Consider the following 26,518-nt stretch of genomic DNA (forward strand, 5'->3'; position numbering starts at 1 on the left):
AAGCATCTAGAAAGCTGGCCCGAGGCTAACGTGGAAGTGGTGCTGGTGTCGGCTTGTTCTCGCTGGAGCTGCTGGCTGGGCGCAGGGCTGGGCCCTCTGCTGTCAGAAGAAGTGCCTTCTCCTAAAGAGGACCTGGCAAAGGCACAGGCCGGGGAGGCTGGCTCAGAGGTCCGGGACACATGCCTTGAAGGAGAACAGTCGGCCTCCTTCCTCTGCCACACAGACGAAATCTGGGGCATGTCTAGGAGTCCTCCTCCCCTCTTCCCACAGTCAAATTCTAATTTTCTTAAAGCAAAAGTACATGATTTGCCGTAGATGTGCACTGTGCCCTGCTTTTTGGCCCCACAACTCCCCAGGAGGTGCCATTACTGGTGCCCATTTTACAGGTGAGGAAGCTGAGGCTCAGGGCTGCGACTTGTCCCAGGACACAGCCAGGAGGTGGTGGAGCCCAGATCTGCCCACTCCCACGGGCCAAACCACAATTCCCTCATCACATGGGGCTCCAACCCGTCTTGGCATACCCTGGAGAGTGCTGGTAACTGAGGCCTCCATGGGGGCTCCAGCCTGTCTTGGCATACCCTGGAGAGTGCTGGTAACTGAGGCATGGAGTCCTTGCCTTCTGAGTTCCATTTCAGAGGGGAGAAGCCAAAAGTTACCTGAGGCCGGTGGGGACCAGTCTCAGTCCCCTTGGAGGTAGCCACAGCATGGATCTCTCCCCAGGACACACTGGCAGCTCCAGACAAAGGCCTGAGAACACGCTGGGGGGCAGTCCCAGCGCTGTGGGCACCACCTGCCAGGACCCAGCAGACCCAGTGCATCAATGAAAGTGTCCACCTGAAAGGGATATCGGGCTTGTTCCAAGTCAGCAGCATCCTCTGAGGGCTTCGTTCACCCAACATAGCAAGGACGTTCGGCAGGTACACGGGACACCTGACCTGCCTCCCGACACCGACAGCAGCCTTCACGGAAGGCCCTGCTACCGGATCTGGAGTGGAAGGAAGGAGGGTGCCACCACAGTGCTCACTTTGGGCCTCATGGACGTGGATTTAACCCGAAGTGCTTAGCAGGCCCCACTGGTTCTGCACCTCAGCACAGCCCCCAGCAGTGTGGGGAGGGCTGCCTGGCCCCGAGAGCTGGCCGTCTGGCTGGGCTGTCTGTCCAGCACCTTTGCCTGCTGGACTGAAATCCAGCTTAGCTAGGAGCAAGGCTGACTGTAAAAGGAAAAGCCATTCGGAGCAGCTCAAGCTGGTGGTCCGGGCCCGGGGAGGGGAAGCATGCTAATTCCTCTTCAGATGCCGAAGGGGGTAATCGCAGGCGTGGCAGGGCTGGGAAATCCTGTTAGTCCTTTGCTCCCCAGGGCTCCCGTCGAGTGGCTCCCTGACAAAGCAGCTCCAGGGCTTCCTGAGGACAGCAGGCTTGAGGCAAGCAGTGCAGACCCCCCACAGGCACTAATCCCTTCTCCAAAGCAGAGTCAAGGGCTGGGTGGCAGCCTCCCTGGGCTCCAGAGACTGCTGGAAGCTTCTGAGGCTTGGAAGGGCTGCGAGGCCCAGCACATGGGGTGGCATGGGCAAGCTCCTCCCTTCTTCTGGGGACTCAGAGTTCCCATGAGCAAAATTGGGGGAGGGGCGGGGTGGGGGAAGAGAAGACCTCCAAGGCAGTTAGGGCGGTCTTGAGCATCCGAGTCTTGCCCAGGGCAAGGGCTCTGCATTGCTCTCGGTCCTCTGGAAGGCAGTCGGGACAGGGTGAGACCCTGGCTCTTCTTGGGGTGCAGGGCACCATGGCCCCAGCAGCTGAACTGGCCTGGAGGGTGCTGGGGTGGGCGTGTGTGGCAGCTCCCCAGCTCCTCCCCTGAGGAGGTCAGGGCAGCTTTGCCCTCTTGGAGCCAGCCCCGGCGGCTTCCCAGGCCCCAGTGGCACAGCATCGGGAAGCCAGTCATCTCCCCCTCAGTAAAACAGAGCCAATAATTGCACCATCTCTGTTGGAGAATGAAGCGCCTGGGTGGCCACACTGGGATGTGCCACCCAAGTGTAGGTCCCTCTGGGCTCAGAACCCCCTTTCAGCAGCCCCTCAGCCTGGCGGTCAAGGCCCTTCCAAACCTGGGCCACCCCCACCTTGGAGAGGCTCCCCACTGAGCACCCAAAGCACCTGTGACCCCACACCCTGCCGGTGTCCTCCCCCCGCCCACCCAGCCCCATGCCCGCCCTTCTCCCCGTGGACCTGCCGCCCTGACACCTAGACAGAAGGCGGCTCTGGTCCCTCATCTCCTTCTCTCCTTGGCCTTGTGCTTCAGGCCCTTGTGTCCTGTCCCCTCTCTGCTCTGTGAGTGTCTGGTCACTGTGGCAGCCATAGGTTGGCACCCAGAATCTGTGTTGGACACCGGTGCGTCACCTGGTGCTTCCCAGGCAGGGGAAGCACCTGGCCCGTGTTCCCCCGCTCTGCCCTCCACCCCTCGCCCACAGGAGGTGCTGCAAAGCCTGCGTGGCGTTGGCGGGGTGCTGGGGTCTGGAGGAGCCCAGCCAGTCGGCTGTGTTGGCAAGAGACGGGCCTGGACAAGAGCCAAGCGGCTTCCGCGTCAGCTTTTAAAACCACCGAAACGAGCTCACTTGTCATGCTGTGGTCCAAATATTTTGGCCATTTAGATGCAACCTTCTGTGCTTCTGAAATTAGGTGTATTATTAATCTCATCCAGCCCAGTGACAGAGTGGACAGATCGGACGAGGGTCCTTGCAGTGGGGTGGGGAAGGGCGAGCATCTTCTTATCGGTGCAGAGCTGACACGGGGTGTTTCCAGAATGACACTGATGGAGTGCAGCCTGCCTGGGGGAGGGGTGGCTGGGAACCCCCGGTGATGAGGAGGGCATGGGCACAGGGCTTGCTTAGGGAGGAGACGAAATGGCTCCAGAGACACGGTTGCTGGCTTCCAGGATGTCACATGGGGTGACGTGGCAGGGGGTTTCTGCAGGGGGGCTTCTGCGATAGGGCGATAGGGCCAGCTGGGGTTGGCTGCAGGCTCCAGGAGTTAGGTTCCAGATGGATTTCAGATGGGACTTTCTTGCTAACTCTACTTTTTTTCTGATTATAAAAGTAATAAAGACTCCTTGTAGAGAAGGAGGCAAAATATAAAGGAGAGTGTGAAGCCCCCGTTGCTCCATTAATGTTCACCAGCGGGGGTGGGGGGGGTGGGAGGTGTTTTCCTTCAGATTTCTGTGTATACATTTATAACTGGCACCCTTTTGTGTGCCATGTTAACTGCCTTTTGTTTTCACTAAGCAATGTATTATTTTGAGCACCCATTTTGGGGGAGTAGACAGCCTGCACCATGGTCAGCCCACAGACAGGCTGCACAGATCCAGGCACCTCGCTGGCTCGGAAGCCCACGAAGTGACCCCGCCCAGGGTGTCAGAGTAACAGCGTGCCTGCTTGGCTAATGTTTCTCTGAACCCAGAGAGCAAAGAGGACCCGTGGCAGGGCTGCTGTGTGTTGGGGGGCTCTTGAGGCCAGCCTGGTGGCCAGCTCCCTGGCACTGCCAGTTGCAGGGGCTAACCACCTTGTGAAGGACAGCCCGCTTCCCCCGGGGTCTCTTGGCTCTTCCTCTCTGCCAAGTTGTGACAAGGTGTGGGCTTGGCAAAATGAGAGCTCCCCTCTCTTCCAGTGTCCATGTGGCCACTCCATGACAGCAGGAATCCATACCCCCCCAGCCAGCTCACAGCAGGAATCCATACACCCCCAGCCAGCTCACAGCAGGAATCCATACCCCCCCAGCCAGTTCACAGCAGGAATCCGTACCCCCCCTCCAGCCAGCTCACAGCAGGAATCCATACCCACCCCAGCCAGTTCACAGCAGGAATCCATACCCCCCGCAGCCAGCTCACAGCAGGAATTCATACCCCCCAGCAGCCAGCTTACAGCAGGAATCCATACCCACCCCCCCAGCCAGCTCAGAACAGCCCTGGGGCCATGCTGGGTGGCACTTCTGTTCCCCTCCTGCCTTTCTGAGTGTAGAACTTCTTAATCCAGGGGACCAACCCAGCCAGTGCAGCTCATGGGGAGGAACCCTTCAGGCAGCTCCGTGCCCATGGGCTCAGGATAGCGATCCATCATCCCATCCATGGATGGACTTGGCTAAAACGGCCCTGGACCCACCCAGAAGATCAGGGACAAGTCTATCAATACTAGGATAATCTGGAAGTTTTTGGCCATGCTTAAGTTAGTTAAGGCTGGGGCCTGGCCACGGGCAAGCTTGCCTTTCGCACAACTGCTGGACTCCCTGCCGAGCATGACCACAGGCCATGGGGCTGAGATGTTCCCTGATGGACCATGTCTTGGAGAGCCTCGCCCTGGCCAGTATGATGATCCTATTCACCAGGCTGTCTATTGAGTGCCCTCGCAGGGCTGGCCTGCACTGGTGGCTGTATAGACATCTCATTCAAGTCACACGAGGGTGCTGCAGAGGGAGAAACCGAGGCCTGGGGTCTCGCCCAGGGAGGGACTCGGGATCAGATAGCTCTGACCCCTGTGCCCCTCAAAGTCCAGGATGCCCTCTCCCACCACCTGGCCAGGGTCTACCATGGATACACAGGTACGATTAACCTGGAAAGCACCACATTTTTTTCCTCAAACACTAAATATCCCCCATCACAACAGCAGAACTTCAAACAGCAACCGTGCCACAGAAGCGAATGAAGTCAGCTGACCCCTGGGGTGTGGAAATCAGACAGAGTCCAGTCCTTCCCTTGTCTGCTGGCAGGGCAGGGGGAACCTGGGGGATGCTGGCTTCCTTTCTTGAGTGTGTGCAGCCCTCAGCTGTTCCTACAGCCCTGAGCTTCAGCATCGCAGGGCAGACACATGGGGCTGGGGCCCTGGGGTTACTTCCAGGGTTGGGTGGTCTGTGACTCTGAGGAATCTAGTGGGTGCCTCAGGGCGGGGGCCCAGTGGGCAGGCTCTGGGGCCTCCAAGTGGCTTCAAGCAGGGCATGGCACCCCCATCTGATACCCCCTTTCCATGTTCAGGGGATTTTGGGAAAGGGCCTGGTAATTAAACCCTTTTAAAGCCCACTGGTCCTGGGCAGTTGTCCAGGGCGTGGGACCCGAGGCCTCCTGGTCCTATCTCCCTTTGCCTTTCCTAGGTCTCTGTCACTCCTGGGCAGGAGGAGACAGTGATGATGGGAAGGAGGTGAGGACAGGGTGAGGTCAGCCAGCCCACTCTGATAGCGCCTACTGCACGCAGGGGTCTGGCAGGCTTTGCGGGGGAAGCGGGGGAGCCTGAAACCCAGGGGTCTGCTGCCCAAGGGAGACCCCAGCAGGGGGACAGCAAGGCCCTGGAGTCTTGGGTAGGAGGCGGAGGGCCTGGTGAGAGCCCCACACATAGGTGCTCCAGTGGCCAGCCCTGCAAATGAAGCAGGAGGCTGGGAACAGGGCGGGCAGGGGCCCAGGAGGATGGGGCCAGGCCTGCAGCTTAGAAAGCAGGCACGGATGCCTCTCTTGGCTCCTCAGAGACGCTCTTTTGGTCCAGCCAACGACCTGCCTAAGACGGTTGTGCCTCCGCCCTGAGGAGTGGCGCTGGGGCCAGGCTGCAGACCCCTGGCCTTGGAGGGCCGCAGGCAGCTGGCCCGGCCTCCTCCTGGGTGATCTCATTTCCAGGGCAGCCCCTCCCCTCCCTGCATCTCAGCTCAAGCGGCTCCTTCCTTGGGGACCCTCGTTAGTGGGAGAAACAAAGGCCAGTTGTCACCAGGAGCTGGCGATTCATCAGCCTCCGGCCTGGGCTCCCCCTCAGGGAGCGTGGTGGCTGTCTGCTGGGGACTCGGAGCCGGGGGCTGGCAGGGCAGGATCTGGTGGGGAGGTGATATGGCTGGGGTGAAAAGCGTCCCCCCATTCTAATCTTCGGGGGAAAGAAAAAATGTTTTAAAAGTGCTGCCCCCCCACCCTCCGTCCAGCAGAGATTTTTCTGTGTTGTCTTTGGTGCTTCCCACATCAAATCCTACCAGGCTCCCTTGTGGGTAGATGCCCCTGAGCCTTCAAGGGGCCTTCATCCCTGGGGCTGAGGATTCATTTACTGATAGGTAAATCGAGGCCCTGGGAGAGAAGATAATTTTTTCTAAGTATAGAAGGACTGAGATGTAAACAAGTATCCTGGTTGCCCACTAGGGCTTGGAGAGAGGCCGCTGACCCAGTGGCCGAGCTGGGCCCCTTGAAAACAGCATCTGTGAGCATTCTGATCCCATGGCTGTGCCTAGTGGGGAAGGCGGAGACTGGAGCTCCCAGTTCCTGCCCTCAGCAAGCTCCGACCGTGGGAAGACATGGCCAGTCCAGGGCTAGAGGCACATGCAGGTTGCTGTGGGCTGCAGAGAAGCCAGCCCAGGCAGTGTGTGCATGCGTGCATGTGTGCGTGTATGTGTGTGTGTGTGTTGGGGACTGGGGTGGAGATGGGCGAACTGCTGAGGGCCACATTGGAGCTTAGGCAGCAAGGAATGCGGAGTGGCCAGGTGCGGATGGCCTGCAGCAGCAGTCTCTCCTGTGCTAGCCTGGGGGGCTCTTGTGGGAAGAGCTCCCTGCGGGCAGGAGGGAGATGACGAAGGGAAGGGAGGGAGGGAGGGCCTGGTGAGTTTCGCTCAGGAGTTTGGACTTTATCCCAAGGGCAGTGGGCAGCATGAAAGAGTTTTTGAGCTGAGAGTGTCAGGGTTGGGGGCAGGGGGTGCTGCCTGCTTAGGCCAGGCGAGGTTGGGAACAGGCTGACGGAGAGCGGGTGGGGCCCGGGCCTTCGGGGACCTAGCCACACGTGGCTGTCCTGAGGCCTCCTCGGGGAGGATGGCAGCCTCATCGGACCCTGAGCTGCAGCCTGGAGCCACGCCAGGCCCTCCACAAGCCAATGAGCGGAACAATGTGTGCCGGGCCGCGTCTGCACCCCCACTTGCTGGCAGTGTGGGGGTGGAGGCAGCCGCATTTTAAAGTACAGTTTCTTTTGATGCAAGCACCGAGGGGCGTTAGGCAAACTCCTGAGCTCGGTTCCCCATCCTTCAATGCAAAACGACTCTTCTTCACGGCCCGTCAATAACCGCTGCCATCTCCTCGCCGCCGCAGAGGCCACATAGATCATATTTAAACCACATTGGTGGGTGACGGAGACGTACGGATATTTTTAATCCCAACAGACTATTACGGTTCATATCATGTCTGTCAAATAAATATTATGAATCATTTCCTGTTATCTTTATGGGGGCCGCTTGACTACATCGGGGGACCGGGCTCGGGGCCTTCCCTTGCACATCCATCCGCCTCGTATGTACACATATGTGCAATGGGAGATGTATGTAGAAAGTGTCGATAATAAATGCCCCCGATAAAACACATAATCTCCTCGCCTGATAGGCGTCTGGGGGTGCACGGTGGAGAGGCATCAGGGAGGGGTGTGCCACCTTCAGAGCCAGGGAGGCTGGGCTTGGCCCCAGGCTGGGAGTCGGCCTCAGCGTGTCTCCTTAGCTCCTGTGAGGCAGCCTGTCATTCTATTTCCCCACAGTCATATTCTTGTTTCTGTGATTAGCTGATTCTTTTCTCTATTTTATAGAAGAAGAGACTGATGTCCAGAGAGCACCCTTGTCCAAGGGCCATGTAAGAGTTGGTGGCAGAGCCAGGCTATGGCCTCCTCCTCCTGGTATCTTCCCCAGCACCTTGTTTTCCAAGTCTGTTACCTATGTCCCTTCTCCCTGGACTTTGGTCTCACCCGGCACTGGCTGCTCTGGCCGGCCGACCTGTGCTGTGAGAAGCGGGGAGGTGGTGTGGCTCATTGGAGGCTGGGGGTGGAGGTCGGTGGTTGTATGGGGGCTTTCCCGGGGGTTCTGACCACTGTCCTCAGCCCTGGGTCTGGGGACTGCGGTGCCGGAGTCACCACACGGTTTGGAGTCAGTCACTGCTGCTCTTGGCCTCAGTGTTTCCATCTAGGAAATGGGGAAACCGGAGTCTTGGTCAGCCGGGGTGGGGTTAGAGGGGATGGTGCCTGGCAGCGTGCAGTAGACTGGCACCTCGGAGGCAGCTCGGAAACCTCAGGTTCCTCCTCTCCGGACTCTCAGAACTGCTCCTGCCCTTCTTTGAGCATCTGTGACCCCTCGCAGCTGGCGCTGGGATTCGGTGGGGCTTTTTGGTGGCCTCTGGAGGGAACCCACTGTCTCTTGCCTGGAGCTTCCCTGAAATCCTGGTTCTTCTTTACAAACCAGCTCCTGTCCCCTTAAGCCTCACTCACCTGAACTCTTTGGCTCAAGCCACCATTCAGCTCCCCAGAGTTCTGGAAGCAAGACCCCAGCTGATGACGGAGGCAGCGGCAAGCCTTCGGAGGACCTCACCTTTCTCTTCCCCTGCGCTGGTTTGGGTTTGGGGTGTGCAGGGCCAGCCAGCTGACTGCTACCAGGGCAGACGCTGCCAATGGTGACTTCCCTGCAGGCCTGCAAACATTTTACCTAAGGGCCAGACCCAGGAGCAGAGGAGTCCTCTTCTCTTCCTCCTCCACCCCTCCTGTCCTCTCCTGTCCCCTCCTTCCTATCCTTTCTCTTCCTCTCCACTCAGCAGAACAGACAGGAGCCCAGGTGTGGACAAGTGGCTTGTGTGTTTCCCTCTAGACTGATGGAGAGACAAGCTATGACTGAGAAAGGGGGTTCGGGCTGGGACCCCTGGGCCTAGTCCCAGTTCCATGTGGCCCTGCCGGGTGGCCCCTTGCCTCTCTGAGCTTTTGGCTCTACTTCCCAGCTCAAGTCATCATCGGTCACCACAGACAAAAGGTGTTGTCCCCAAAGGAGCCACAGCGGATGTGAGACAGAGCCCCCTTAGGCCAAGGTGCTTGGGGACAGATTGGGCCACCTTGCCCAGCAGTGCCCAAGCCTTTGGCCTGCCTTGTTGGAGGCCGAGCTCCCCAAACCCCTGTGAGGTCCTGCTAGTGACCAGCTCAGGACCACAGGGAGCCTCTGGAAGCAGCTTAGCGCCCCGTTGGTGTCCTGGGAACTTCTGGGAGCAGTCCACCCAGACGCCAGCTTCCTCATGCTCAGCCAGCACAGACACCGGCCTTTAAAAATATTATTCGACAAGCAATTCCCGGGACTGTTTACAAGACTGAGCCGAGACAGGCATATGAAATAGGCCAAAGTACCTTAAAAAGCATCCCTCAGGGAAATTAAAAAAAAAAAAAAGGCCCAAACAAAAACACAAAAAGACAAAACCTTCTTAGATCGCAGGTTGTGAATAAATGGATATTACTATAAAAATATTTTTGGCTGTAGCAGCACATGGTGGGAAGGCTGGGGTGTTTTTTTCCATGGCTGGCTCAGACCTGGCCATTTCATATGGGGCAGCCACTATCCTGGGAGGTTTCGTGTAGAATCATTTGCACCAAAAAGCTCCAAACTGAGGGGGAGGATAAAAAATAGTGGCCACAGAAATAACAAGCGGCACCGTCATTTTCCATCAAGGACCTGGTGTGTTTTCGGCAGCCGAGCACCCAGGCCCCTGCCCCATGGAAGAGAAAGGCGGGGCTGAGAGCCATTCACCGTCTGTGGGCACAGAGGCTGGATGTGAGCCCAGATCTGCAGGACTCCGGACTCCGTGCGCTCTCCACGTGGTCTCTAGAGCAGGGGATGACTCCTTCCGGTGTTTCTTAGGAACAGAGGGCCCTTCTGGAACCTTCAGCCTTCCCAAGAGGAACCCACATGGAAATCTGTCTGCATGTGCCTCCTCGACTCCAAGCATCAACAGCTCCTGAGTCTCGAGTTTTCAGGGACAAGGAGTGAGATGGGGGTGGGGTGGAGAGTCCAGCGTGCCACACCGCCCACTGTTGGGAGGTGACCTCAGACATTTCAGCCCAGCCTTCCCACCATTGCCTGGCGTGTCCTGACCTGCCGTCCGCAGCCTGCTGCTCCTTCTCTCTGCAGGCCGCTGCTCAGCCGGCCCTGCTGCCTGGGCGGCCACTGCCTGACGGAACCTCCCTGCTCCAAAACCTGACTCGAGAGCCAGTGATTCCAGAAGCTGCCTGAGCCCTTTGGCTGGACAGAGCCTTGCTCTCCCAGCACTGAGCATACGCGAAGGGCCTGCCTAATTCAGCGTCATTTCATCATCATCATCATCACAGTAACTGTCACACCGAGCTCCTCCCCCTGAGGGCCAACTCTCCATATTATCTCATTTAGTCATCTCAGTGACTCAGTGAGGTGGGAGTGGTTGTTCCCCACTTTACAGATGAGGAAACTGAGATACAAGGAGGGAAGTGACCCAGCCAGGCCACATGGTTGGTAGGAGGTGGACCTGCAATCTGGCCCAGGCCTTGTCCATCTGGGAACCCCCCCAAACCCCCCACCTGAGTACAGTCAGGACGGGCCCAAGCAGTGACAGAGACAGGCCTGGAACCGGGCGGGCACATGGCACTTGTGCAGTGTATGTTGGCGCTTACGGGAGCTCTTTCTCAGTCCTATCCTGTGTTTGCCGTCCCCCTCCCTGGCAGGAGGAGCTCAGTTTTAGAAGGGCAGTGGGTTGGGCCGGCATACCATGTGCAGTGGGGAAGCGGGTCTGTTGTAGCTGTGACCACAGTGGGTGAGGACCAGGTGTCAACAGTGGCCCTCATCCCGGGGGGAGTGGGGCAGGCTGCCTGTTGGACAGGGTGTGTGAATGGGGGGACAGGGTGGCCTTTGGTAGGGGCCCAGGGGTCAGTGAAGAGGGGGAGGGGGAGAGGGCTGCCTTGGCCTCTGGCTGTGCTGGGGATGGGCTGCCCAACCAGGGCACTTCTGTCCCAAGTGGAACCAAGACCTCCCACCGGAACAGGCCACCGGATCCCTCGTGGAACCCAGCTCCGGGTGGCCCGACTTGAGGGGCACCCCGCCAGCAGGACACCTCTCTGGTCTCGGGCTGTTATCTCTGGGCCGTGTCATGGCTGTCCACACGCGGTCATCACCTCCTCACCTCCCTCCCCATTAGGATCCCCTGACCCGGGCCACCACGCGCAGCCTGCGTGACTGGTCAGCCCCTGTGCCTCGCAGCCCGGGCCCTTAGGTCTAGGCGGGCAGCAAGCTCGCGGTGGGGGTGCGTAAGGAGGGCGCGGCGGGGCGCCTCGGCGCCTGCTCAGGAAGGCTGGGCTTGGCGGCGCACAGGTAGCTCACACCCAAATCCGAATTCCTGCCGCCCGAGACGGCGGGCGGCGCGCGGCGCGGAGGAGGCCCGAGCTGTCCCGGGGCCCGAGTGCTTCCTTTCGTTTTCAAACAAATCGTGAATTTAAAAGTCAGGCAGAGAACTACCCAGGGTATAAAAATAGCCACCGGCCACAAAGTCTATGTCCAACTCCGGGCAGCGCCTGCCCAGCCTGGCGCCTTTGAAGAGGGGTCCCAGGAGTGCGGGTCGATGAGGAGGCGAAGCGCGCGCCCCTGCTCGTTCCCGGTGGGCTCGTGGGTCTCTCCGTGGGGGTAGGGCGTGAAAGTGCGGGGTGGACCGGGGGTAGCGTCCGGAAGACGAAACCTTCCCCGGACGAGGAGCTCGTCCTCTGGCGTTGGGGGCTCATCGCCACTCCCGGGCCTCAGTTTCCCCACGTGTCCGCCGCGGCGGGGTGCGAGGTATGGGTGCCGCGGCCATCCCGCCCCGCTCTGCGCTTGCCGGGCCCGGGCCGGGGTCCCCTCGCGGCCACCGCCCGGCCGCTTTGTGTGGCCGCGCAGACAATGGCCCGGCCGCTGGGCTCCCGGCCCGGCTCTCCGCCTCCTCCGGGCCCTTGCGTGCGAGTGTGTGTGTGCGCGAGTGTGTGGCGGGCCCGGGGAGGGAGTTCTGCTCCCGCCCCCGCCCCCGCCCCGCTCCCTCTGCGCCCCGCCCCCTCCCACGCCACCTCCTCGCGGCTCCCGGGAACCCCTGGCGGAGGCGAACTCGCAAGTTTGCACGGCGCTCGCAACTCGGCGGCCGGGCGGGCGGCGATCGCGGGGCGGCGGCGGCGGAGGGGGGCGCGCTCCGGGCGGGGCCGGGCGGGCGGGGCGCGGGCCGAGCGGCGGCGGCGGCGCTGCGCCGAGTCAGCGCCCGTCGCGGGCCCCCCGCCACCCCCCCGCCGGCGCCGCAGCGCCGCGGTCGGAGCGGGGCGCGGGCGCGCGGCGGCGGGGGCGCGGGCAGGGCGCGCGCGGCGGCGGCGCGCAGACACAAGTAGTTTACATTGTTGGGCGACTTTTGCAACAACTCGCCGCGCCGCGGCCTCCGCGCGCCGCCGCCGCCACCGCCGCCGCCGGCTCCCCGCCGCCCGGGCCCGGGCCGGCCGCGCCGGGGGCCGCCGCGCCCGCCGCCCGCTGCCTGCGCCGCCGGCCGGGCATGAGTTAGTCGCAGACATGGACACCAAACATTTCCTGCCACTCGGTGAGTGCTCGCCGGGCCGGGCGGGGACGGGGCCGGGGGCAGGCTGGCGGGAGGGGGCAGGGGGCGCGTTGGCGGCGCGCGCGGGGGTCGCCGGCCCGGGCCCCGTTCGGACCCCTCGCCGACCTTCGCGTGAGTTCGGGCGCCGGGCCAGGAGGGGGTCGACCCCGGGCAACTTTTCGCGGGGCCCGGGCGGGGCTGGGCAGCGGGCGGGCGGAGGGGCCGGGTGGCGGGTGGCAGGTTCGCCTGGGACGAGGAGGGGTCTCCCGGTCACCGGCGGCCGCCTGCACCCCGGCGCCTAGCTGCAGCCGCGCCGCACAGAAACCCGGCCGGAGCGGGAGGAGCAACTTCTGCGCTCCGCGGCTCCGGCCTCCCTGGCCTGGGGACCGGGACAGCGCGCTGGGCCCCGAGCGGCCTCTGCGCCGCCCGCCCGTCGGGCTGCGGCTTCCAGCAGGCCGCTGGCCCTTGAGTGTGTGTCCGCCCGGGAGACAGACTGGGACCCTGTTATCCCCAAAGCAGCCCACGCCCGGGTGGGCAGGGTCCCCCGGGGGCTGTATGAACAGAACGTCAGAGCTGGGAAGGCCCCATCCCAGAAATGGGGCCCCTCACTCTGGCACCCCCGGGTGTTCTCCCAGGCTAGCTCTCCATTTGTGAGCAGGACAGCGCAGAGGCGCGGAGGGTCAGTTTCCCTCCTCCTCCTGCCATCCCGCCCCGTAGCTTCCTATCCCAGACTGCCCGCCAACTCCAGGCCCAGACCTACCGAGGACGGGGAGAGGGCATGGCTGGGGCCCCCACCCATTGCCCTCCCAAGGGTTTGGAAGCTAGTGAGAAGGGGGAGACTTTATAAATGAGCTCCGGGAAGGATATTAATTTGGTGGTGGGACGGCAGCCAGGCTGTCAGGCCGGGTGAAGGATTTGTGCTGAATGGAAATTGAAACAGCTGATTATGAATGAAGCCCCCGCCATCCGTAGCCCCTCCTGCCCACCCTCCCTGCAGCCTGGGGTGCAGCTTGGCCACCCCAGGAGGTGCTCAGAAGCCAGTGTAGCTGCAGGGATGTTTAGTGAGATGGGGCATCAAGGGGAGCCAGCATGGACCTAGCCCCTCCTGGATGTGAGGGTGAGAGTCTGAGTACCTCTGCTACTCACAGGCAGGTGTGCTGCCCCATGACCAGGGCAGGCGGTGGGTTCCGGGTTTGTCAGACCTAACGCTTAGTCCCTGCCTCTGTCATGATGGAGTGGTGGGCTCGAGGCCTGGAATGAGCTCCAGGGCTCAGCCTCCAGGGGTGGGCGCTCATGCCCATTTTGCAGATGAGAAAAGTGGCTGGGAGAGGCTGAGCCCCCAGGATACAAAGTGGTGGACTTGGGATTGGCACCCCCAGCTCGCGTGGTGCTGCTGAGTGTGAGGCAGGAGGGAATGCTGCGGTGTCTGTGACCGAGTGCAGTGTGGAGTGGGCTGGGGCTGCCTTTCTCTATTAAAGCTTTGCACTCACACATGTGCACACACATCCACACACACAGAGCTAGGTTCTCCCAGACGATTCCTCTGGAACAAGAATGCTCAGCTCAGTGTCTGGCCCCTGGACGTGGCAGGGGCCTGGCTGGTTGCACCTCAGCTGAGTACTGAGAACCGAACAGGTCCCTGTTTCTAATGCTCTGGGTGGGACAGGGATTGTCCACGGAGTTGGTGTATGTAGGGCGAGGGAGCAAGGGTGCCCAGTCCCCATGGTGGCTTGCTGGAGTCCCTGTGAGGAGGAGAGGTCGTGCCTCTGAGCCACTGCCCCAGGGATCTCCCTGGGCACTCCCCTGCCACAAGGAAGCTGGGAGTCTTCCGTTCTCAAGCAGCAGCTCTCCCAACCGGCCCATGGCCTCCCAGGCAGCCCACGCCCCAGGGCTGAGCAGAGAGTCCTGGGCTCTGATTACATTTTATTTTTTTCTAAGCTTGTGACCAGCTCTGAAGTCCAGAGCAGTCGAAGGTCCATTTAAGCGGCTACTTGTCTAAGCCCTTTTGTCAACACAGCCTAATCCCTCCTCGGGGTGAGTGGTGGAGGGCCTGGCTTGTCTTGGCCCGGCTGGCCGACCGGTCAGACCTGGAGCTGCTGAGGAGACTCGGCCACCCCTTACAGCTGCCCAGCCGCTTTTGGGGTCTGGGGTAGAGAGGGATTCCTCCTCCCAGCATTCACTGCCGTTGGGCTTCGTGGGCCGGGGGAGAATCCCAGTCGGTGCCCACCGAGCCGCTCAGTGAGGGCAGGGATGAGTCCAGCGTCCAGATCTGGAAGGAAAGCAAGGCCGAGGGACTCGCCAGAGGCAGCCCCAGCTTCCTGGCCCTGCTGCCCGGGGCTGGCCACGCTCCCACGCCTGTCGGGGAGAAGGCCCCAGCTGGCCTTATCCTGAATGGTGGGACTCAGGCGGAGTCCACAGAGTCCAAAGGTCTCAGACCGCACCAGACCCCATGCGCCTGTGGAGAGACCCGGTGGCAAAGCTGTAGGCCCACTGACCACTCTTGGAGTTGGGGCACTCAGGGGCCGGGGTGAGCTTGCAGCCTGGGTGAGGGGCTTCTGGTAACATCAGAGCCCTTGGGACCCAAAATAGAGCACATTCCGGGGCCTCCCGAAATAACAGGGTCATGTGACTCTCAGGAGGCTGGGCTTGGAGTCCCGCTCGGGCCTGACGAGGGCGTCTTTTAGCGCGGGCGCTGCCCGACGGCAGGATGTTTGTTTTGGTAAACTCTGGAGGGGCCCCGTTTGTTGACTGGGGAGGTGTCAGGGGGAGAAAAATGGCCCAGTCCAATGGTGGCCCTGGCTTGCTAGCCTCCAGCCTTGCCTAGGGCTGGCTGCTGGGCCTGGACCCGAGTTTGCAACTGTGACCCTCTGCCCAGATGTGGATGGGACGAGCTGGGCCCCTAGGAAGGGCTGGTGGGGGGCGGGTGCTCTGAGTCCCTTGGGGTGTGGGGTGCAGGTTGAGCCGGCAGCCCTGGTCACACAGGCAGCTGCTGTGACTGGCTCCCGGCTCTGCCAGCACCTGGTGGTTCTTCCAGCTGTGCCTGTCCTTCAGGGCCTGTGGGGGGCTCGCCTCCACCAGGAGGCCCCTCTGACTGCCCTCTCTTGGCCCCTGCCCCATCTCCCTCATGGCTGTGCGGGAGGTCACCATCAGTGGTCTTGTTTCCTCCCCTGGGAAAGGGTGCCTGCAGGGTTTGCTGTGGAGTTACTGTGGGAACAGGGGGTACTCAGGGGTGTGCCCCTCTGCCCCTGGGGGCTGGTTGTGCATGTGGCAGGGGGCTCTGGCATCAGGAGAGGGTGGGACAGACCTCAGCTGCATGGAAGGTGGTGTGGGGGTGGGGTGAAAGCCTTACATGTCCACCTGGTGCCAGTGGAGGCTGCCTGGGGAGTTTCATTTCTTGGGTGACCGTTTGCTTTTGCCATGGGTCAAATGTTTCAGGGCTGGGACCTCGAGTGGTGAGCAATGCCTGTCCTCTGGAGAAGAGGGCACAGCTGTCCCAGCAGACACAGGGCAGAGGCCCTCCCCAACCCCCAGCTGGCTCAGGCCTGGGACACTGTCCCTGGGACCCGGGCTTTGCAAGCCAAGACCTGCCCCTCCTTCCCTTCTCTGCCAGGCTTGAGTTTGTATTTTTTAGCTGGCTTTGGTGGCCAGGGCCTTGGGTTGGCCCATTAACTGGTGTGTTTTCATGGGAATTGGCCATTTGCTGGGCTAGGGATGAGGCTGGGGTCTAGGGCCACAGGGGCCTGGGGGGCTGGCCCGTGGCTATTGGGGGCTGGTGTCCATTTGGCGGTCACCTTCCAGACCTTTGTCCTGAGATTCTTAAGCTGATGAGTTTCAGGGTGCTATGGTGTGGGTAGAGGGGTCACCCTCCTCCCCCTGCACCTTGCCCACCTGCCTGTAGGTTTCCATTTTATAGGGTGCAGCTCTGTCTTTCATCCTTCCTTCCTCTTCTCTGCCCTCTCCCATTCAGGGCCTTTGTTACCTGCAGGATGGAGGTAGTGGTGGTTTTGCAGGGATCAGCACCTTCCCAGGAAGAGGTTCTGACAGGGGGTGTCCCATTGCTGGGCCGGTGGTCAGGCCACCTGGGGTTGGGCCTTCTGTCCTCGCCGCCTGCTTGGTCTGCCCTTTGGCCTCTTGGGGCTTTGGCTGTCCATCTGGAAAATGGACACACTCATTGGCTCTTCCAAATGCTGGAGAAGGCAGCCTGGCGTGTCGTAGGCTGGCTGGGAGTTCGGGGGGAGTCTGTGGGGTGTTTCCCCTAGCCTGTGGCTAGGTCCTTTCTGTGCCTCCTGCTTGGGTCAGGTGGGGCCAGGTTTCCAGCACTGGACCAGAACAGGCCATGATGGTTGCTGGGGGCTGTCAGGTGTGGAGGAACAGACTCAGGCATAGAGGACGTCGGGGACACTGAGGTAGCCCTTTCTGTGGATATAGGCCCACCATAGGAGAGCGCTCACTGCTGCTAGGTCCTTGGGACCAGCCCCTGTGCCGCTCCAGGGACCCTCCTCAGAGTCCCAAGAAAGCAGGTGGGGCGAGGGACTGCGGTTTGCACACCCACCCGAGCCTGGTGTGAGATGTTCTGAGCAGTTGTGCCCCAGCGCCTCACAGACAGGGAAATTGCACCCTAGAGTTACAAAGCAATTGTCTAGCTCAGCAGCTGAATGAGCGTGAAATGGAGCAGAAAGCAGCTAAGGAAAATTGGCCCGGCCGCCGTGGGGAGAGCGGGTGCGGACCGCCTGCAGGACTTGGGTGCGTGCACGCTCACCGTTGCACACACACACGGAGTCACAGGCTCTCACCTGGCGCTGCTGGCCGCTGGCCTGTGTCCTGGCGTGCCCGTGAGTGAGCCTGGCCTCATGGGGTCCCCCAAGGAGCACGGTGCTCCCTGCTGTGTTTGTTGGCCTCCTTTTTTTCTAAATCTCCCCAACTTGTCCAGGACTCACCCTGCCCCCATGAAGGTGCCGATGGCTGCAGCGGGCGCCTGCTGCGTGCCAGGGACTTTATTTTTGGGACCTTCTGGAGGTGTCACAGAGACAAGCCCACTTAGCGGATGGGGACACTGAACCCTGGGTGAGGTCTGTGGGCCAGCCTCTGTGTCCCGCTATGGGGCCTGCTTTTTCTCAGGCACTTGACTAGCAGGGGCCGCCTTGAGCTCCAGCTGGGAGGACCTGTCCGCAGGGTGGGGGCTGTGCTGCCCCAGGTCCTCCTGCCTCTCAGCATCCTCAGAGGCTGCTCACCGACCAGGCTGGGTCTGTGCCCCATGCTGGTTCCCGGGAGCCCCATTGCTGGTCTTGGCCCGAGTGAATGAGGTTTTTGTTCTGTGGGGACACTGGTGGAGGGCTGAGGTCTCACCATGCCAGCTCTGTGCCCTGGGACTGGGCATCTCGGCCTCTTGTGCTGGTTGAAGGCCCTCTAAGGAGTGGCGACCCCTTGATCCTCACTCCAGGGTTGTCCTTGGCTTGGGGTGGTGGCTAGGAGAAGTCCCCACTCCCAGGTGGAAAGCTGTAGTTGGGTGAGCAGCAGAGGCCCAGCCTGGAACTGTGGCTTGCCCACCTCCTCACGCCACCGGGGCAGCACTGTCTGCAGCAAATTCCTGAGCTACCTGGGGGAGTGGACGGAGTGAGGTTGGACCCCCTGGGTCCCAGGGCAGGGCAGGGCAGGGCAGGGCAGGGGCACAGTTCTTTCTGAGGTCCTAACCCAGCACACACGGCCCACCCCATGCATGCAGGCGTCGGCCGCAGCCTTCCCAGGGTGACCTGGCAGAGCCTTGACAACCCTGGCTGGGGAGGCGGGGATTGCTGGTGGGCTTGTCCACACGTGGCTTAGGGAGCGCCCGCTGGGTGCTGGCCTGGTCCTGCTACTTGTGGAGGAGGGGTGGGGGAGGGGTGCCCAGAGGTAGGGACAGCAAGGTCTGGCCTGGAGGGGATGAAAGGGGTGAGGATGCAAGGGTGGGCTTGCAGGGCTGGAACCAGGAGGGGGTTCACGTGTGAGGTGAGGCTAGGTAGAGCCTGTGTGCTGGGCGCAGGTGCATGGCTACCCAGAGACTGGGGGATCCCAGCATGGTGCTCATGGCTGGAATGAGGCCACCAGTGCTGTGCAGAGGGTGGCTTGGAGGCAGCCCGGCAAGGCCTGGAAGGCGGAAGTGACTCTCGCCAGGTGGCTCACGGGTTTCAGGTGGGCCTTGGGGCCCCTATGAATGGCTTTGCACCTTTGCCCTGGCTGGGCTCCTCAGCATGGCAGCCTGGGAAGGGGGTGGAGGATTCCTAGCGTCTTCCTGGGGGCTTAGGCCAGGTCCCTGGGCTGGCCTGGGGGTCGTCTTTCCCGGGCATGGGTATGGGTGAGGCACCTTTTCCCTGGCCCTGGCTCCTCCTGCACTCCCCGGGCACTGGATGAAGTGGGGGGCAGGCTGTCCAGGGGGAGCAGAGCAGCTGGGCCTCTTGGGGCTGGGTCAGGGATGCTGAGACCATGGAGGGGACCAGACTTCGGGGCTGGGGAGTGGGACATTGAGGGGTCCTTGAGGGGATCAGAGACTCTCAGGGTCTCTGTGTGAGAAGTTGCCACGGGGTCTGCCCTGCACAGCCCACATCTGTCTTTGATGGTTGGCTTCAACCCCAGCGCCTCTTCCAGGCACTGACTGCTGGCATGAGGGACGCCGGGAAGTCCCTGGTCACAGACCTATCTCTGGGGTGACCCAGAGGCCGTGCCTGGCCTCCCTGCACCTCTGTTGGCCATCTAAGCCACAGTAGTTTCCAGCTGGGCCTCAGTTTCCCCAGCTGTACCTGGGGCCAGGGCTGGGGGTGATGGGTGTCGGTGCAGACTGCTGCCGTGCGTGCGGGGTCTGGAGCCTCTGGCGCTGAGGGGAGGGGAGAGTGAGTTGGGCCTGGGCCAGGCCGTGTGTAAATCCTCCAGCCGCCATGGATAAACCCTCGGAGTTCAAAGACAACCCCGGGTGCGGCCGTCGGCTGTAATGAGGTTACTGATTCAACAGGCTTCCTGGTGCTGCAGCCCAGAATGCAGTGAGGCTGGGAAGCCCCGGGGAGGGATCTAAGTATCCTGTAATTGACCAATTTAGCTTAAGTGTCCACACTGGCCCTGGGCAGAGGTCAGGCAGTGACAGCACAGGTGGCTGGAGTCGCTGGGCTGGGCTCCCAACAGCTGCTGTGACCGAGCCCCTCTGAATCGGGCGCCCTCGGGCCTGGGCCGCCCTGTGCCTCTGCTGGGACTCCCTCTGCCTGCTGTGCCCTCTCCACCTGTGCAGGCTCAGCCTTCCTCCCCAGCCAGAGCCCACTTGCCGTCCTTGGTGCCCAGCAGTCCCCTTAGTGTGCACGGTACAGGGCTTGGGGTGGGGCTGCAGCTTTGGTCTTGGTGCCCAGAGCCTGCATTCAGCTCCCGCTGGCAAGCCTGCTGGGTCTGTGCCTGACTGTTGCCCAGTTTCCTCCCGCCCGAGGGCCGTGGGGTGATCCCACGCCTGTGTTTGGCTTTGAGGCCGCTGCTGGTGCAGGTGCCTGGTGGGTGGGAGCTCTCCACGTGCCAGCCACCCATCCAGCCTCTTTTTTCCCAGGCTTCCTGAGGGCAGGGCCCTTCTGAGGCGAGGGCATCCCTGCAGCACCCAGTACAGGTGTGCAGGAAGGGCTCGCTTGACTTAGAGAGTGGGATCGAAAGCATCTCTCCTGCCTGTCAGCAGTGGCTTCAGTGCCTGTGCTTGGGGAGGATGTACCTGGTGCCTTGGAGAGAGGCTGGCAGGCCGCCTCCAGCTCCTGGTTTCCTGTCAACTGAGGCCTGGTGTCCAGAGGACCACCTTGGTGACCGTTTGCTCCTCAGAAATAGGACTAGGCATTGGGCAGCAGTGCCATTGACTGCCACAGTGATAGCATGGGCCGTGGCGGTGGCAATGTGTGCTGAGCCGTCCCTCGAACTCAGCTCTCTACATGGTGGGGTTGCTCTCTGACCGGGCTGCTGTGTAGCCCTGGGCAGGTGCCTTCCCCTCTCTGGGCTTCAGTTTCCCTGGGGCCCTCTGGCTGTCAAAGCCTCTGCCTGGCCTTCCCGGCTCCCTGGCTTTGTTCTGATACGCTGTTGGCCATTGGTCAGGGTGGCACTCTGGGGACTAGCTCCCTGGGAAATGGCTCTATGCCCTCCCCAGCTGAGGGGACAGGACCTGGGCTAGGGTAGGGCCTGGAGTCCTGGGGTCCAGGAAGCCATGGGCTCTGAGCTAGCCAGGGTGGGTCTGGATGTGGACTGGGCGTGTTGTGGTGAAGCACTTTTGGGATGTGCAGCTTATAATGGGGAAGTGGTGGCCTGGGGGCTTGGCAGAGGAGAGGCAGTAGGGGCCACAGATGAGTGGGGTCAGTCCCCGTGACGGTTATCACTCAAGGCCAGGCTAGTCCTTCTCTCTTTGGGTACTGACCTTCCTTGCCTGGAACCTTCTATGGCACCCCATCGTCCCCAGCATGGAGGCCAGGCCTCCACCTAGTGTCACGTGGCTCTGTAGCCTCTCCCACCTCATTAGGCACCTCTCACTGATTTTCTCATATCTAAAACTAACTGGTGAGGTAGGCTGCCCCATGTGATGAGTGAGCGCCCCTCTGAGTCACAGGCTGTATGGCCCTGGGCTAGCAAATTCACCTCGCTAGGCCTCAGTTGTCTCACCCATAAACTGCCTGGGGGAGGTCAGGGAAGCTTCACAGAGGAGGTGATGTAGTTGGGTTTTGAGGGATGAGTAGGAGTTTGTTGGGTGGGAAGTGGGGAAGGAATCAAGGCAGAGACAATGGGTGGATTCTCTCCAGGGGGATCTGGTTCCAGCCAAGGGTATGGGGAAGGGATGCCCGTGCGGGCATAAGTGGGGGGCTTTCCTGGAGGGTTTCTGAAGGATCTGACTGTGTGACCAGGATCCTCTGGCCTGCCCCTTGCTGGCTGGCTTCCAGGTCTGTGCTGGTGGGGACCCCTGTGAACATGGGGCTATGGTCAGCTGGCCTGGGAATAATTAACCCTGTGAGGAGCCAGGCTGGGGGTGGGCCTCGTTGCAGCCTGGCCGCCCCCAGCTGGCCTGATGTCCCCTCTCCTTCCTGCCCGGGTCTGGAATGTGACTCCTGCTGGCGCCCATGTGTGGTGCCCCACCTTGGGGCTCCGGCTCCCAGGGTGTATTCACTACTGGGAGGAGCGGCTGGGGCCCTTCTCCACCGCCTATTCCTATGTCCCTTGGTCTGTCCCTGTAGTGCCCTGTGGTCCTGCCTTGGTCCCTGCCCCTCCCTGTGGGCAGCTTAGGCGCCATTTACCCGGGAGCCCCCTGTGTGAGTGCCAGGCTATTGGATGGCTTCTCGCCCCTCTCCCGACCTGGAGGGAGGAAAACAGCTCTGACTGTGAGCAGAGTCCACAGGAGGCGGTGCAGCTGCCCCTACCCCACCCCTTCTCGGACTTTCTGCCCAGGATCAAGGTCGAGGTGTAGGGCAGGGAGGCGGGGCCTTCGTCAGGGGTGCCAGGTCACTCTGGGCACAGACAGTGGCGAGGCGGGCCTGGCAGGCAGTACCACCCGCACCGTCCCGGGCCCAGTGGAGGGGTGAGGACTGGAAGGGCAGCGGGGCCTTCCTCTTCCCTCCCCTCAGTCTCCTGGGCACAAGGTCGGAGCTATCCATCCCTCTGTCCTGTGTGACCCACCTTCTCCCGAGGCCGGGACCACAGGGGCCGTCACCCCTTAGCAGTAACGCAGAGCTGGCCTCCAGGCCCCTGCAGACAGTGGGCCCGGGCAATGGCATGCTCACAGCCCGGGTCTTCTCTGCCACATGGACTTTGTGACTTGGTGCATGTCCCTTCCTCCCTCTTCATCTTGATTTCCTCATTTGGAAAATAGAAGGAAGGATGCCAGGCAGAGTCCACGGCGGGAAGTGTGCTGCTGTGCGCCTGTGGCCGGCTGGAGCCTCGGTGGACGTCGCTGAATGGGCCCTGCTCCTCTTCCCATGGGGCCCTCAGACCTCAGAGTCTTTTTCAACACAGGGCTGGCTCCAGGCACCCCCTCTCATGGCTCGGAGCTGGCTTTAGATCTTTGCGGCTGCTGAGCCCACAGTGCCAGGTGCCGTATAAGCCTCATGAAGTTTGTGGCACGAATTCATGTGGTCAGCCGACTGATCCCCTCCGCCCCTCAGGTTCAGAAATGTGACGGGTGAGCCCCTTCCTTGCAAAGTGGATTTCTCAAATCATGACCATGACTTGAATCCCCCTCCTTCTGGAGGCCGCTGGAGTTTCCAGGGAAGGGAAGTCCTGCTGTGTGTCTAGCTTGGCGTCGGTTTCTGGGAGTGGGAGTAGATGGGAGGGTCTGGGACTGTCCTTGAGGACTCCTTGGGCCAGCTGCAATCCCTGGGGGCCCTGGGTGGAAGCTGAGGCTGAGGCTTAGGCTGGGGGGTGCCCCTGCCTGTGGCGAGGCCCCACCAGTGCTCAGCGTGTTTGAGATGTGTCTGCTGCCGGCTGCTGGACAGAGCCTGAGAGTCCTTGAACTCAGATTCCCAGGTTGAGAGAGGGAGGGGTGCTCAGCCCCAAATGCCTGCCCTTGTTGGGGACCTGGCTCCTTCCTCTGCTGGTAAGCACGTCTTGTTGAAACTTGTAGCAGCGTGGGGGTCAAGGCCAGCCAGGAGGGAAGTAGCATGCCTCCCACCTGCCTGCTGTCTGTCCGTCCATTCATCTGTCCGTCCGTCCATCCATCTGTCCGTCCGTCCATCCACGTCCATCGAGCTCCTGCTGGCCACCAGGGAGGCCCAGTAGAGCCAGGCTCAGCCCTCAAGCGGGCGGTAGTGGTCCCTGGGGTCAGATGGCCTGGGATGGACCCCAGTGCTGCCACTTGATGGTGTATGACCTTGGACCAGAAGTTTTACCCCTCTTTGGGTTTTAGTTGTCTTATCTGTAAGGTATCCCTGACCCCAGTCTGGGGTGGAGATGGTGTGTGAGCGTGGTGGTGGGAGGAGGTACTGGAGACAGAAGGGACACGGAGGAGGCATTAGCGGCTCCCCCTGGCATGCAGAGAGTTGGGGCTTTTGAATTGGGTCATGAAGGATGCGTAGGAGTTGGCCTGGGAAAAGCCAGTGTCTCGTCCTCACACCTGTGTCTTTGCGTCATCGAAGGCTTCCAGGGCAGAGCTCGTGATTCTGCTTTCCCTTGCATCAGACCGCAGTGCGCCTCCCCCCGGGGGGTCGCCCAGAGATTCTTGGATGTCCTTGGAGCAGATGTAGAATGCAAAACTTGAACCTCTCCAAAAAGAAACTAGACAGGCGGATTTCGTTTGGTTCAGGTGGCCACGTGCCAGCCCTGAGAGGTGGCGGGGGAGAGATGGGTCAGTGTGCCACCAGTGCTCACGGAGGGCCCCTCCGTATAGAGCCGCTCTGAGGATGTGACAGGCAGGTCCTTGCCCTCGTGGGCTGCCAGGCAAGCGGGGGAGATGGACGGTCAGCAGCAGCCACAGATGACCTAGGGCTCAGCAAGGGCATGGAGGGAAATGCTGGGCAGTGACCACAGGGAGGGACAGAGGTGTCAGGAGCCCTGACAGAAGACAGGTGCGTGGTTCTGCTGCACTGTCCCTGGGCCTCCCTCTGGCTGGCAGGACGGGCAGGTGTGTGGGGCATGGCCATCGCCAGGCATTCGACCCCTGCTGGCTCATTCCTGGCTCCCCATGGCTGCTGTTGGACATGGTTTCTAAAGAACAAATGCCAGCTGTGGCACTGAAAGGGCCTCCTCATGTCAGGGTCCCCCTGGCTACAGGACACAGGCCACTTCTGGTCCCAGATTGATGGGCCTCCAGCCCAAGTGGCACCTGGGTCCCTCTGACCTGGGCTGGCATCCCCCAGGCCATGGGGTCACAGGGGAGGTCACTGCCACTCTTGCTGGCTGGGAAAGGCGTGTCCCTACGTGCATCTGGCCGCAGTCAGTGGCCAGGACCTGCCTGTGTGTGGATAGTTAGGCCTCCTGCCTAGGAAGCAGTGATGCTAGCCGGCTGCTGGTGGGGACAGGGGAGGGGCTGGCTGCCGGAGCCCACGCAGCCTGGATGTGGCTGATAAGCTGCGAACTCGTTATCGGAGGGGGCAGCTGGTGCCCCTCTCCCTGCAGCCGGCACCCCGGCCTTGCCCTGGGGCCAGACCCCTGTACGCTGCCCACCCCTGCGGGTGAGGCCGGGGGAGCGAGCAGGCCTCTGTTGGGACTTGGGAGTCTCCAGGGTACCCCAGAGCCCAGAGATCCTCCCTCCAGGACTCTGGAGACAGCCCCCGTGCTGCCCTCCCTGCTGACCCCTCTGCCCTCCCTCAGGTCTGCCTGGCCGCCTTTCTGAGAACAAGGAGCCGATTGTTGTCACCACTGCTGTCTGCCTCCTGCTGTGGATGCCTTGCTTGGCGCTGGCAGTGCCCATACCGGCAGGGACCTGGGGACTCAGAGCCGGACCTAGGTCGCCGCCCGTGTGCCTGGTGTCGGGGCAGGGCTGGTGGTCACCCCCCTGGGGTTGGCCCCATAGGCTCAGGGCCCTGCCTCCCTGTGCCCTGTCTGTGGGGACCCTCTCATGCCCTCTGGCCAGCCTGGAGGGCTCTTGGCAGAAAGGCCAGGACTGAGGTGGCTGGCATGGCACCCTCTGCGCTGTTCCTTCCTCCCTGCCTGTTCTTCAGGGGCGTGTGGTCCTCCCCAGACCCTCCTCTGGGCACCTGGAGCCAGAACAGCATGGAGCGAAGGGACAGACAGGCTTACGTGTGTGGCTGGGGTTCCAGCCAGGGTTTGTGCGCGTGAGCCTCTGTCTGCGTGTGAGCCTGTGAGCCTGTGTGTGACAGTGTGTGGGTGCCATGCCTGTGTGAGTGTGTGCCTGTGTGTGAGCCTGTGTGTGGGTGTGCATGCCCACACCCTTGTGTGTGTGTGAGTCTGTGTGTGTGTGAGTCTGTGTGTGTGTGAGTCTGTGTGTGTGTCTCTGCACACCCATGGCCTTTTGTGAGCCTGTATGTGTGTTTCTGTGTGAGTCTATGTGTGTGTGAGCCTGTGTGTCTCTGTGTGTGTGAGAGCCCGTGTGTGTGTCTGTGCACACCCATGCCCTTGTGTGAGCCTGTATGTGTGCCTGTGTGTGTGTGAGTCTGTGTGTGTGTGAGCCTGTGTGTGTGTGAGTCTGTGTGTGTGTGAGCCCATGTGTGTGTGTCTGTGAACACCCGTGCCTTTGTGTGAGCCTGTGTGTCTGTGTGTGAACCTGTGTATGTATGTGAGTGTGCACGCGTGTGCCCTTGTGTGAACCTGTCTGTGTGCACCCGTCCGTGTGTGTTCCTCTGTGCACATCTGTATCCATGTCTGAGCCTGTATCTGTGTGCACCCATGTCTGTGTCCCTCTGTCCCTGTCCCTGTGTGAGCGCGTATCCGTGTGCACTTGTGTCCTCGTGTCTCCCTGTGCCCGTGCTGTGTCGGCATGTGTGCCTGTGTGTGCTTCTGTGTGTCTTGTGCCCCACACCTTGCGCCTGCGAGTCCAGGTTTGAGATTGGCCACTGCCCGTGCTGTCTGGCTCCCTCCTTAGCTAAGGGTCCTGAGTGCTGGGGGTCCAGGACAGGAGAATGAGAAGCTGTAGGGGGCTGTAGAGGGCTACAGGCAGATATATGTTCTAGAAAGACTTTGACCATCATGGGGATGGTGGTTTGGGGCAGACCAGTGATGTCACCCCCTGACCTTTTAGCCAGCTCCCAGGAAGTGGCACAGGGATGGTAATTGTTAAGCCAGGAGCGAGGGCCAAGGGGCTTTATTTAGGAAGTGCCAGGGAGCACTCTGAAGCAGTTATGTTTTGGTCCAGTGGGGCTCATGTGGCACCGGCTCATTGCCTGCCATGAGGTGGTGGGTGTCACCTACCACCCAAAGCCCTCAGATCCCTTTCCGCAGGCACCTAAGCAGACAGTCTCGGTGCATGAGCCTCGATGCACGCCTTGGCCCACAGCTGCCTTACTGAGCGATGCCAGCAGTGCCTAAGCCGCATGCCGTCCAGGCTGGGCAGGTGGATTGGATGTGTGAGCTGTGGCCCAAGCGGTCCTCTCTGGCCCTCTAGCTGGGGTGTCTCAGTTCCAGGAGCAAGGAGCCTGTCTTCTGCGGAATTCTGTGCCCTGGGAGAATGAGCTGAGCCGATCCTGAAGCCAGGGTCAGTCAAGCACACTTTAGTGCGAATGAGCCTCATGTGAACCCTGGAAAGGCCTTGCAGGA

General features: G+C 61.4%; 1 protein-coding gene across 1 annotated transcript in view; it reads left to right on the plus strand.

The window, feature by feature from the left end:
- The first annotated feature begins 12,038 nt into the window (after window positions 1-12,038).
- Window positions 12,039-26,518, plus strand: part of RXRA (retinoid X receptor alpha) — a 115,826-nt gene continuing 101,346 nt past the window's right edge. Inside the window, exon 1 of the mRNA XM_030818141.1 lies at window positions 12,039-12,346. Within this exon, the coding sequence (XP_030674001.1) occupies window positions 12,319-12,346 (28 nt within the window). The 5' untranslated portion in view covers window positions 12,039-12,318. The remainder of the gene's footprint in view (window positions 12,347-26,518) is intronic.

Source organism: Nomascus leucogenys, chromosome 8 (genome assembly GCF_006542625.1).
Source record: "Nomascus leucogenys isolate Asia chromosome 8, Asia_NLE_v1, whole genome shotgun sequence".
In the NCBI taxonomy this organism is placed as follows: domain Eukaryota; kingdom Metazoa; phylum Chordata; class Mammalia; order Primates; family Hylobatidae; genus Nomascus; species Nomascus leucogenys.